Source organism: Labeo rohita, chromosome 2, assembly GCF_022985175.1.
Source record: "Labeo rohita strain BAU-BD-2019 chromosome 2, IGBB_LRoh.1.0, whole genome shotgun sequence".
In the NCBI taxonomy this organism is placed as follows: Eukaryota; Metazoa; Chordata; class Actinopteri; order Cypriniformes; family Cyprinidae; genus Labeo; species Labeo rohita.
The window spans coordinates 32,244,275-32,258,237 of NC_066870.1; the positions used below are offsets into that span (position 1 = coordinate 32,244,275).

At 34.6% G+C, this 13,963-nt stretch overlaps 1 protein-coding gene across 2 annotated transcripts in view; it reads left to right on the plus strand.

The window, feature by feature from the left end:
• The window catches only part of gpc5c (glypican 5c), a 151,525-nt gene that overhangs the window by 44,740 nt on the left and 92,822 nt on the right, over positions 1-13,963 (plus strand). The window contains exons 4-6 of one of the 2 annotated variants that reach the window (XM_051095746.1): positions 8,144-8,289; positions 11,094-11,153; positions 11,962-12,084. In XM_051095746.1, the coding sequence (XP_050951703.1) occupies positions 8,144-8,289; positions 11,094-11,153; positions 11,962-12,084 (329 nt within the window). The remainder of the gene's footprint in view (positions 1-8,143; positions 8,290-11,093; positions 11,154-11,961; positions 12,085-13,963) is intronic. The other variant, XM_051095753.1, reaches the window with a different exon arrangement.

The window sequence follows — 13,963 nt, forward strand, 5'->3', positions numbered from 1 at the left end:
AGTGCTGGTTACTGAAATTAATATAAAATAAAATCCAGATGATGCATGGTCTTGTTTTATTTTTTTAACTGTAGAAAGCATTTATTGCAACAGAAACCTGTTTGGGTGTTGCTGATGAAGTAATATGTTTGTTTATTTAATAATATAAAATTAGGGAAATACTGAAAAAAATATATCTTTTATTTTAATAATGACAAAAGCGAATTTTTAAAGTTCAATATGTCTGTCTGTCTTTTTTCTTAAAATAACAGGTAATAAAATATTTAGTTGCACAAAACTGTTTTAAAAAGTTAATTAATTAATATAAATGATATAATATAAAAAATAGATAAAATATAAAAACTTAATATAAGTTAAATATAATATAAAAATTATATACATATTTTGAAAATATTTCAGAATAAAATAGTGTGAAGAAGCTCTGTAAACTAGTTGCACAAACTAGTTATTTTATCTGTATTTATATTTTTATTCTATTCATTTTATCTTATAAATATATAATTATATATGTAATTTTATTTTATAAATTTATTTTCATTTAATTTTATTTTATAAATTTATTGTATTTTATGCATTTATTTAAAATTTTATTTAATACAATTTTATAATTTAATGTTTAATTTTATTTATTTTATTTTATAGATATTTTCAGTTTTTTTTAGACATGTATTTTTAATTTAATTTAATTGTAGAATTTTTATATTATTTTAGTTTGTTTTATTTTATATTTTTTATTTTATTTTAGTTTTTTTAATTTTATCTTATAAATATATAATTATTTTTAAATATTTTTTTATATTTTATTTTATAAATTTACTTTCTTTAATTTTATTTAATTTTGTAAATGTAATGTATTTTATGCATTCAATTTAATTTAATAAAATGCAATATTTTATTTATTTATTTTATTTTATAAATATTTTTATTTTATTTTATAAATGTATTTTCTTTCATTTCATTTAATTGTATAATTTTTAATTTAATTTTATTTTATTTTAAACTATAGAAAGCATTACTTGCACCAGATTATAGAACAGCCTTTGGGGTGTGATTTGAGCTGAATAAGCAAAAATTATGATAACAATTTCCTAATTCATTGCTGATTTGATGCACTTAATATTGAAATGTAAGCTTGGCAAAAGTAAAAAGGAAGGAGCTGACAAACTTGATGCATCAGACTGCTCAAAAACAGTTTTGAAAATTAGGAAAGAAATCAACCTGTGAATGCTGCCTTATAGTTGTCTGAGTTTTTTAAAACTTGGATGAAGAAAGTGTTTTAGTGTTTTTATCACCAGAGCTTCTCAGAATTGTGCCGTTGATATACGACACGTGTAATCAAGACAGTAGCGCCGTGTGTCTAAAACTCTTTGCTCTGTTAAGTTCACCAATAGATCTCTCTCACACACACAGATCATTAATCAGCTGATTGTGTATGTGTGAGTATCAGCGTGGCAACAATGCAGCCAAGCAAAGCAGCCAGAGAATCACAGCTTAGGCACACGCTCAAGCCAGACCTACATGAAAACCAACCCGCTAACTAAACAGTGAATCTGGCTTCTTCTCGTGTGCTGGCACAGCCACAGCCTCGTTCTGAACACTGTTTAATTCAACGCCACCGAGACGCACTGTGATGTTATGCAAACAGCGCTGGAGATTAAAAATCATTTTGGCATTTCCTCATTTAAACGTGAAAGGGTGGTTAGATGTATGTTTTAAATACAGTTGTAACGTATCTGAAATGTTCAAATGGCCTTTTATAGCATGATTCATTTGTTCTGAGACGTCCTGGAGTAACTGTGTGTTTGTTTTGTGCAGTAGAAACATCAGTCTTGCTCTGTCATTGGCTCTGACAGTCATTGACACCTGATTTACATCAGAGTTTGGATTGCTGGAAGTCATTGAAGTGTTTTTTGTGTTCTATCTATCTATCTATCTATCTATTCTTTCGTTCTTTCATTCTATCGCTCTGTTGTTCATTCTGTTGTTGTTTTGTTCTGTCTATTTTTCGATCTCTATCTATCTATCGTTCTTTCGTTCTGTCGTTCAATCTATTGTTCTTTTGTTCTATCATTCCATATATCGCTTTATCGTTCAATCTATAATTTTATCTGTCTGTCCATCTATCTATCGTTCTGTCATTCCATCATCTATCTATCTATCTATCTATCTATCTATCTATCTATCTATCTATCTATCTATCGTTCTATCTATCGTTCTGTCATTCCATCTATCTATCTATCTATCTATCTATCTATCTATCGTTCTATCTATCGTTCTATCTATCGTTCTTTCATTCTATCTATCATTTTATCTGTCTGTCTGTCCATCCATCCATCTCTCCATCTATCTCTCCGTCTATCATTCCATCATCTATCTATCTATCTATCTATCTATCTATCTATCGTTCTATCGTTCTGTCTATCATTCTATCGTTCTGTCATTCTATCATCTATCTATCTATCTATCTATCTATCGTTCTGTCATTCCATCATCTATCCATCTGTCCATCCATCTGTCTATCTATCTATCTATCTATCTATCTATCTATCTATCTATCTATCTATCTATCTATCTATCTATCTATCTATCTATCTATCGTTCTGTCTATCATTCTATCTATCGTTCTGTCATTTCCATCATCTATCTATCTATCTATCGTTCTATCGTTCTGTCGTTCTGTCTATCATTCTATCTATCGTTCTGCCATTCCATCATCTATCTATCTATCTATCTATCTATCTGTCTGTCTATCTATCTATCTATCTATCTATCGTTCTATCGTTCTGTCGTTCTGTCTATCATTCTATCTATCGTTCTGCCATTCCATCATCTATCTATCTATCTATCTATCTATCTATCTATCTATCTATCTATCTATCTATCTATCTATCTATCGTTCTGTCATTCTGTCTATCATTCTATCTATCGTTCTGCTATTCCATCATCTATCTATCTATCTATCTATCTATCATTCTATCGTTCTGTCATTCTGTCTATCATTCTATCTATCGTTCTGTCATTCCATCATCTATCTATCTATCTATCTATCTATCTATCTATCTATCTATCTATCTATCTATCTATCTATCTATCGTTCTGTCGTTCTGTCTATCATTCTATCTATTGTTCTGCCATTCCATCATCTATCTATCTATCTATCTATCTATCTATCTATCTATCTATTTATCAGTCTATAGTTCTATGTATCGCTCTATTGTTCTATCTATCATTCTATCTATCGTTGTTTCATTCTATCTATCATTTTATCTGTCTGTCTGTCCATCCATCCATCTCTCCATCTCTCTCTCTGTCTCTCTTTCCATCTATCTGTCTATCTATCTGTCTATGTATCGGTCTATAGTTCAATGTATCGCTCTATTGTTCTATCTATCATTCTATCAATCATTCTTTCATTCTATCTATCATTTTATCTGTCTGTCTGTCCATCCATCTATCATCCATCCATCCATCCATCTTTCCATCTATCTATCATTCTGTTGTTCTATCTATCTATCTATCTATCTATCTATCTATCTATCTATCTATCTATCTATCGTTCTATCGTTCTATCGTTCTGTCTGTCTGTCTGTGTGTCTGTTCTTTCTTTCTTTCTTGGTCTTTCTTTCTGTCTTTATTTCTGTCTCTCTATTTGAGTTTTGCAAGAGAGCACTGAGAAGGTTGCGCTGCCTCTGGAGCAGATTCTTACATCAACAAACTTCAACGCACCCCATCACCACACCATGTAACTCAATACTCCCCCAGAGAGAGACTTACACAAACATGACGATTGAAAGAAAAGTCTGTCTTTAAAACAGACAGTCCTCTGAAAAAGATATGGATTGAGCGGTTGGCACATATAAAGATCACATGCCTTAAATTAGCCTTCCTCATTGCACGCTGTAGTAAAACTGCAGCCAAACACCCGCTACCAACTACAAATACACAGTCAGTCTGTTCCTCAAGGCCAGGCGCTCACAGCTCCCGCATGTGTCTTCCTCTGAGACTCCATCCACATGGGATAAAGCACAGCTCAGACCCCGTCTAATCACACCCGGAATGTTTCACACGCTGGCATTTCACAGATATTACAAGGACGGACAGGTGCACGCATACTCGCCAGACAAGAGCAAACCTCTGCTTTCAACAGTAGGTAATTGAGTAACAGTTGACCAGTGGAATGACACATTGTGTTTAGCGTCACAGATCAGGGTGTCGCTGAGGTCAAATGCGCATGCCTATTTTCACATGCTTTCGATTTAAAAAAAAAAAAAAAAAAAAAAAAAAAAAGATCTGTGTTTTCATTTAAGACTCTGGCTTTTGCTGTAGTGTGGTCTTATGGGACACTGAGGGCCATTATTTTAGATGAAAACTTATTAAATATTATTTCATCTCAAGGAACAGAACAAATTGTTCTGAAAGTATCTCCATTGTTAATGCATTATTATGGATACTAAGGAAAAAGTTGACTGTTTTGGTGATGCAAATAGTGATGAAATGAGACAGAACTGCTGATGAACTAATATGCTTGACTTCAACCAGTTCTTGTTGAATTAGCTGAGGTGAAGATTTTTCACCTATTAAAAAACATACTTTTTATACAAATGTAATTTTAATAGTAATAAAACTCACCTGTCAATCATCAAATGTGCTAAAAAGTGTTTTCAAGGATTTAAAATCAGCATTTACACTGCAAATGTGTTCTTGACCACCTCTGAGTGTTGATAAAATGAACAGATCTTAAAATATTAAATATTCTGGAGCCCGTTTACATGAGGAGGAGATCTAGAGAAGGCGATTGGGTTCAATCTGGGCCACAGACATTTTTTTTTTTTTATCATCAGAATGTCTGTCATGCTTTAAGGAGAAGACTTTGTGGATTTATTGCATTTTTATGAACTTATAAAATTAGCCAAGCCTTACAGGAAAAGGTTCCCAGACTTTCTGAATGGAAAATAATTTGATACTGGACACTGGGAAACTTCCGGTGAGAAAATCCATCCATGCATAAAGAAGATCATGTAACTTCCTGAATCTCAAATTGTCAGCATATTAAGAGTTTCTTTACACTTGAGTATGTTTTTTTTTTTTTTTTTTTTTGTTAATATGAAGAACTGCAGCTGGGTCATTTTCGTGTCAACTCAACCAGAGGTCCCCTGATTTTGCTAATATTTTTTCTGAAGAAACATACACATGTATAGTGATGAAAGCCAAAATATTAAATGTCATTAATGAATATTTACTGAGTAATGCACTATTTTGTAGACGGAGGACAAAATGGCAATTTTCACTTTTGATTCAGAGTCAAGTTACAGGGTGGTAAAAATGACTTCAGAAAGATGGCAGCATCATTATCTTATTTTAACAAACTTTCCTTTTGGCATCTGTATTTTTAATGCCAGAGATATTGGAATTTCAATATGGCTCCAGGAGTAAATCATTAAAATGTACACATTCTCAGTGGTCAAAAACCAAGTGTGGGTCAGTTTGAAAAAATATGATACTTCATTTCTTTTAAAGAGGAATGTCTGAAGAGCAAATAATCTTGAAACTGGAGATGTATCTAATTTCTTTCTGTCAAGACAACTGCATTAAACATACCTGTCTGAGTGCCATATGTATATTTTTTCAAGTGCCTGTAACTCAAGAAGTGTTAAAGATATTGCAATATGATTTTAGATTCTAGTTGTTTATAAACTTTTCTTTTGGAACCTTCGTTTTCAAGGCCCTACATCATTCAGTCTCAGAGATATGGGGATCTCAGTGAGGCTTCATGTCGAGATTGTTGCAAGTTACCCATTTTCAGTGGTCGAAAACCAAATGTTGATCACTTTGTATGCAGCTGATGCTTATATTATTTAAAGAACAATGTCTGAAGAAGAAATAATGTTGAAATTAGAATTGCATCTTGTTTCCCTCTATCAGAACAATTGCATGGAACATACCTGTTTGAGTCTCATAAATATTCTTTTTCCAAAATTTGTGTGCCTGTAACTTAAGAAGTGTTAAAGTTATCTTAATATAATTTTAGATTCACTCTTCCAACATTTCTCCAACTGTTTCCAACATTGACAATAAATCAGAATATTACAATGACTTCTGAAGGATCATGTGACACTGAAGACTGGAGTAATAACTGAAGAAAAATTCATCTTTGCATCACAGAAATCATTTGTAAAGTATATAAACATAGAAAAACTTTATTTTAAATTGCAGTAATATTTCACAATATTACTGTTTTTTTTCTGTATTTTTGATCAGATAAATGCAGGCTTGATGAGCATTAGAAACTTAAAAAACATTCAAAATCTTACTGATCCCAAACCTTTGAACGGCAGTGTATAATTATTTATGATGAATAAATTACCCGTGGAACAGGATAAAATGCATGGCAGTTCAAGGATAACCGTTGTGTATTTGAGATACTCTGTCCAAAACCTACCACTGGGTTTATTTGCAAGGAAACGATGGTTCCCATGCTGTTCGTCAAAAAGAAGGATGAAAAATATTTACAATAGAGGGTAAATCAATAAACTACACAGAATACAACAAAATCAAAACACAAATATTTTCCCAGCACTCCCACATTTTTGGCCGATACCCATAATGCCTCATTCCCTTTAGGCTCAAAGGCTTCTAAAAGTAAAAGAAAGACACCGATTCGGTTTATTATTATTCATTAAAGCTGATATTCAACACATGTCATTGTTTAATAATGTTTGCACAAGCTCTTAAGTATATTAAATGTACTCATATCAGGTATCTTAAATATACTGTAGTTTAATAAATGCTTTAAATGCTCTTTTCCTCTTTTACTTGCTATTGTGTCCAGAAAGACATCTGAGTCTTACAGACTCTGCGTGTGTGTGTGTTTGCTTTGAGAGAGGTACTATTTGTGGATTTCTGAATAAAACTCGTATAATTTTACTAACTCATGGTGAACGGGCTGATTTAAAGACTCTAAAAATGTAGTTTTTATTCAGTAGAAAGAAGCTAAACAGTAACATTTGAAGAGTAGATGCAGTTAAGATGTATTGTCGGTCTGGATCAAACCCTAAACGCTAAGGTACAAAAGCTAAAAGGTATATCTTTTGTACCTCATTTAGCCCCAAATTGTGCACATTAGTACTTCATTAGTATCTAAAGTGTACATATTAGCACCTGTTGAAAGGATACCACCCTAGTGACAGCTTTGTTCCTTTCCAATCTTACAACATTTCTTTCAGTGTATTTATAGTTATCCTGCAAGGACGCACCTTGTTATTCATTAAGGTTGTAAAGCGAATGATGGAGTGAAGACTGTTTTTTTCCTGTCCTCCACCCTTATGTCCGAGCTCCCAGGGCAATGACAAATGATGTAGGAGATAAGGATTTATTAATGCCAAATAAAATTGTCATTATTAAAGGTGACTGATAGGAGAGGGCAGAAACTGAGGGTAATCATTTGGATCGCTGTAGTAGGGTCCGCTTTGACTAATGGACTGGTGACGTCTGCTGGAGCTTTTAGTGGGATGAAACGGCATTGATTAAATGTGCGTGTGAGAACCAGGAAGAGACAGAGGTGAAGGAGGTGTAGATATAAAAGCAAATGCAAATTGAGATCCAGTGTTACAGCAATAGTCCCTAATGAGATAAACTGGTTTATATACACACACACACACACACATACAAACATACGTTTGTTTTTCCAGCACGGTGGGGACTTTCCATTGACTTTTATTGTTATTAGACTGAGCTAATGATATTTTTTGGCCCCTAACCCTGCATACAACCCTCTTTTCGGCATTTTTATATTTTTAAGACATTACTTAGTTTGTTTATTAAGCTATTTTCTTTGTGGAGACCGTTGGCTGCTTCCTGCAGTGTAACTGATTTCAGGTTTTACTATGCTTGAGGACATTTGATCCCTAAAATGTAGGCAAAACCAGAGCCAGACACATGCTCAAACACACCACACATACTCTTTCTCTGTCTGTCTAAGGTCTTAATCAATTCATTCATTCATGGCTTTAATGTGATCGGTTACTGTCTCTGCTTTTCCATTAGAGATTGATTTATCACAGACAAACGCACTTACGTCAGCCCCTCTGTCTTCCCGAACGAACATAACATGACTCTCTATTGTTTCTGTGTCTTTGTCTTTCAGGTGGATAAAGTATGTGGTCACTCTTCAAATGCGTCATCAACCACAGTCAGGACTTTTCTTCCGACTTCGGTCACACCGCCACCTGCCAACAGCTCACAGGAAGTTCCAGGAGCCGATAAGATCGGCATGTTGGCGCACCTTCACAGGTTAGGCTGAATCCCAAGACTCATTTACTGAAAAAAAACATTTTTACAGCTGTAAATAATGACTGTAAATGATAAATTAGGGATACGCCAATAATTCAATCTATTGGCCAACAACAATACGTGATATGAGTACCAATATTAAAATGACCCCATTCAAAAGTTTACATACGCTTGATTCTTACTATGTTGTTACCTGAATGATCCATAGCTGTTTTTTTGTTTAGTGATAGTTGTTCATGAGTTCTTTGCATGTCCTGAACAGTTAAACTGCCTGTTGTTTTTCAGAAAAAATCTTGCAGGTCTCACCAGTTCAGCATTTTTGTGTATTTGAGGCCTTTCCAACAATTACTGCATGAGTTTGAGATCCATCTTTTCACAGATGGATCTCAAAATCAGGACAACTGTGGGACTCATATGCAACTGTTACAGAAGGTTCAAATGCTCATTAATGCTTCAGAATGAAACACAATGCATTAAAAGCCTGGGGGTGAAAACTTTTTGAATTTGAAGATCAGGGTTAAATGTAACTTATTTTGTCTTCTGGAAAACATGCAAGTATCTTCTGAAGGGCAGTACTAAATGAAAAAATATGATATTTAGGCAAAATAAGAAGAGTGTACACATCTTCATTCGGTTCAAAAGTTTACACCCCCTGGATCCTAATGCATCGTTTTTCCTTCTGTAGCATCAGTGAGTGTTTGAACCCTCAGCACTAAATAAAATTAACATGCATTTTATATGATCCCTCTTATTTTGGTAAAATAATTAACATTTTGCAGATTCTGCAAGGTGTACGTAAACTTATGACCTCAACTATATGTATATATTTTAATTTATGTATTCTTTTATGTATTTTTAATCCTTCTGTTAATTGTTGACATATGTGACCCTGGACCACAAAACCAGTCTTATATTTGTAGCAATAGCCAAAAATGCATTGTATGAGTCAAAATGATCGATTTTTCTTTTATGCCAAAAATCATTAGGATATTAAGTAAAGATTATTAAATGAATATATTTTGTAAATTTCCTACTGTATATATATATTAAAACGTAAATTTGATTAGTAATATGCATTGCTAAGAACTTAATTTGGACAACTTTAAAGGTGATTTTCTCAAATTTTTAATTTTTTTTCCATCCTCAGATTTCAGATTTTAAAATAATTGTATCTTGACCAAATACTGCCCTATCCTAACAAATACAACCATACATCAATGGTATTCAGCTTTCAGATGATGTATAAATCTCAATTTCAAAAGAATTGACCCTTATGACTGGTTTTGTGGTCCAGGGTCACATATTTGCCAACATCCCATATTCAGTATTTTTTAAACATTGTTAACCATTATTAAAAATATATCCATCTTTTTCTACTATACAACACACTTTTATATTTCTGTCATAAAAAGACATTATGACATGTACATAAAAAAAAAACTTCTATTATCTGTTTAAATTGTTTAATCAGATCAATTCCAATAATAAAAGCACTAACAATGACCAATATGGTTTTGACCACCGATATACACGTTTTGGTCAAACAGTCATCCATTTGGCAAATGTCTCTAAAGACCCTGATTTAAAAATACGCTGTTGGACATTTAAGTTTTTTCAAACCCACACTCTTAAAAATAAAGGTGCTTCACGATGCCATGGAAGAACTTTTTTGTCTAAATGGTTCCACACAGAACCTTTAACATCTGAAGAAAAAACATTCTTTGTGGTGAAAGAAGGTTTTTCAGATTATAAAAAGGTAAGAAAGAGATGGTTCTTCAAAGAACCTAGGACTGAATTGTTCTTTGGGAAACCAAAAATGGTTGTTCTGTGGCATCGGTGTGAAGAACCTTTAAAGCACCTTTATATTTAAGAGTGCTTATCTTGAAGGTCCTCACACACATGCTGCAGATAGCCATCACTAAGTGGTAGGCTGGCAAGGACAGTGCTGTAACTGGCACTGAGACTGTTGCCTGCAGGAACAGAGATAGAGATAAATGGATTAGAGGTTTTTTTCTGGAGTGCAGGAGTCGGTGGAGCAGAGGACAGCAAACACTCATCACTGTACGGATGACATCATCTCTCTGCACTAAGAGCCTTGGAAAAGCTCAGGCTGGCAAGCCAGAATATTTATAAATTAAAAATGTACAATTATTTTCAAAGAATAACTAGAGCGCTCCATCATTATTAAGATCAGAGGTCAGAACACAATGTTATAATGGAAAAATTTCTAACGGACCGCTAGTGTGTCCATGTTGAACCTCCATCGTCATGAATAATAGAGCTCAGCAGCAGGGTTCTGGAAGCAAAAATTCATTGTTCACATTAGTAATGTTCTTTTATAGCATTAAACACAAAACCCATAATGATTTGATCATTTGTAGTGCTTTATGGGATGAGTTAATTCCTTCAAAATGTTAAAAACATCTCCTTTTGTCTAATTTGTCTAATACTTTTTGTTGTGATCTCAGAGTGATTTGGTCTCTTGAGAAGTTTTAAATCTTGATGTTTTTTCTAAAATGTATATCAAGACTCTGAGTAAGGGAGAAGTACTTTTTGAATCTGCCTGGTTGAGTTTCATTGCCAGTGTGATGTAACCCATCTTTCAAGTGTGGTTTGCATGTGCATGAGTGATTTTTATTTCTCCATGGTCATGATTTTTCTCTCCCTCTCTCACCATCATCCCCTCCCCCTGTTTTGTTGCCCTTTGGTTTCTTCCATCTCCCTGTCCTCCCCTCCAAACTGCTTGCCTCATCCTCCTCTGGACTGTTCCATTGTCTTGTACTGGGGGGTTTGACCGTTATCAGTTCACTCCCTCTGAAATCCTCCAAGAGCGATAGAGGTAGAACTCTGAAAAAGGTTGCACGGTAAGCATGAATATTTTTACTAAAAAATTGCATTTACAGTATTTCTGATCGTCTCTTTAAAAAATGTAATTCTGTGTGTGTGATTTCCTTGGGTAATATAGGTAGCTCCGCCACTTGTCTACCCACTTACTACCTTACCAGATGGGGTGTTTTCACACTAGTGCTGATCGAGTCCTTTTGTCGTTAGAGTTTGGTTTGTTTGGTTGCTGTGGAAGCTGAAAAGTTGTACCCAAGTCTGACTATGGTTCATGTGGTTTCCTGCCTTATTCACATTTGGTATGAATGCAGTCTGGCCTGATGTTTGCATGTGAACCACTAATGTTAACACATCATTTTTTGTATTGACTCTGGATGTTATGTAGAAACTGAAAACTGAATGTTTTTTAAAAACGTAGTTTGATGGTAGAGGGATCGAATCAAACTTGGGTTCAGATGAAGCAAACAAACCAAAGTGTGAAAACGTGAAAAAGTAGGCCTAATTGTAAATTCAGGTTCCTTACTAAGCATGTGACCCATAACTACCCACTCCATAATATTGCAATAATGGTCGTCCCAGACAATTTTTCATCTCCATCTTTTTGCCAGATCCATCTGACAGTGGGACAATATGCACAAACTAATTTAATTTAATTTAATTTTTAAATGTTTAAATTTGCATTCAAATTTTACATTTTTAATTTACATTTTTATTTAAAGCTGGTGTCAGCAATTCGGATTTTTATCTTTCAAAGTGTTTATAAACCTTATTGTCTGACAGTGTTTGTTATATTATCTGTATGTGTTGTTTATTTATTGATTTGTGTTGTAGGGAGTTTACGGGGTATATCTCACGGTATAAGTCTTTCTTCTCCATACTTCCGGAGACGTTGTGTGAGGGCGAGATGGGGGTCGACGAGCTCACGTGTTGGAGTGGAGATGACGTCGTCAAAAGGTGAGACATTCAGTGTGTAGAGATCAATAACTTTTCACAAGAAACTCATTTGGGCAAAGTGTAAGATGGACTGTGTATGTGCAAGTGCACAACACATGGCATTATTTTTAAAACTAGTTTGACCCTGCTTAAAAAAAAATCACTTAAACCTGCCTAGGTTTGTTTGTAGGTCTTAGCTGGTCTTCTTTAGCTTGGTCATGTTGGTCTGCTGGGTGATTTTAAGGCATCTTTACATATCCGATTTAAGGCTCTGTGACTGCTCAAAATTCAGCGTAAATACACAGTGTCACATAAAAGCCAGACTAAATTATTTTTGTCCTGACCCACCTTAGCCCTTAGTATTGAAGTATACAGTCGTAATTTAAGTGTAAATGCATGTACGTCAACCTTGAAAAGCATTAAACTGAACAGCCTGTGTGAAGACGCCACTTCAGAAGCACTTCAGAAGGATTTTGGGCACTTTTCAGTTTGACCAAGCTTAGGTTAGTTTAAGTGTGTGTTTCTTTCACTAGGGTAAACCCAATGCAAACCTAAAGTTATACAGTCAGAGGTTTGCCAGCTCCCATCTAACTTGGGTCTGGTGTATGTATGTGGGTTCTCAAGAACAAAGAAACACATCATTGCAAATAATCACTCAAGAAAGTACAGATGGAAAAGCCAAACGCGCCCACAGAGCTCCTCCATTAACAAGAAATTACCTTTGGGCCACACCGACTGACTCCTAATAGATTTATAAAAAATCTGTTGCCCCTCAGAGAGAAGTGTTTACTTTGAGAATGGATGTCTGGGTCCAATTTCATGCCTCAAAGGATAACTCACCCTAACGACCAGTGACAAACGACTTAACCAAAAGGTAACACAGAGGATTGCTGTTGCATTAACAGCCAGGAGACATTGAAGTTGCCAAGTTTTGATTTCTTTCTCTCCCCCACCTCCCCTTTCTGTCTCTCTCTCTCTGCAAATTCTCCAAGTTTTTGTCTCAGAGTGATTTGGGGTGGTTATATAGCGCCAAGGCTGTTTTGTGGTGTTTGTGGCCCAACGAAAGTCTCTTTCTCTCACATCCATCACTCTCTCGTTCTCAAAGAGGTCACGCGGCAAATGACGATCTGTATTTCATTTCCCTGCTGGCTTCACTTCTTAAGCACCATCAGCAGAACATGCAATTACGACAATATTCACTCTCTCATTCGCACTCATTTAGTCCCCCCGTATCCAAATGTGGTTGACCTGCCTCCCATCAATCTCTATAGCAACCAACCAAATTCTGGGCATCAACAATGCAGTGCAAAAGAGAGACTGATAGACATAACCTGTGTATGGCTTTCCTTCATATAAATGCTTATTTTAATGGTAATAACCATATTAATGGTAATACTAGTACTTTGCTGTATGGTATACTATGGTACTGAACGATTTGTGTACTCTCTGGTATTTACATTGGTCAGAAGTATAGAACATGCTGTTTTTAAGCTTGTGCTTAATGAATTGTGGTTGGGCTGTCATGATTGTAGATTCCATTCGAGTACTCGATTTGAAAAAGAAAAAGAAAAAAAATCATTGACTGCATTTTGCCTGTGTCAAGTAATCGACAAAATACCGGAAGTGGCGCAATCCATGAACGAGAATTCATGAAATGCATTATTTAGACCGTTTTCCAAGGCTGCATGATATATTAAACCCAATTTAAAATCATAATAAAGCATAACGCTGTTGTGAATTAAAAAACGCTACAATTCAATTAAATAAATATATGCGTTGCAGGTTTAATATATGCGCTTTAATTATTTATATCCGTGTCTCTGTTCACAGTAAATTAAGCTTTACAGGAACTGTTCATTTACATATGTGGAGCCTCTCAAACTCAATCTCTGCATATTTC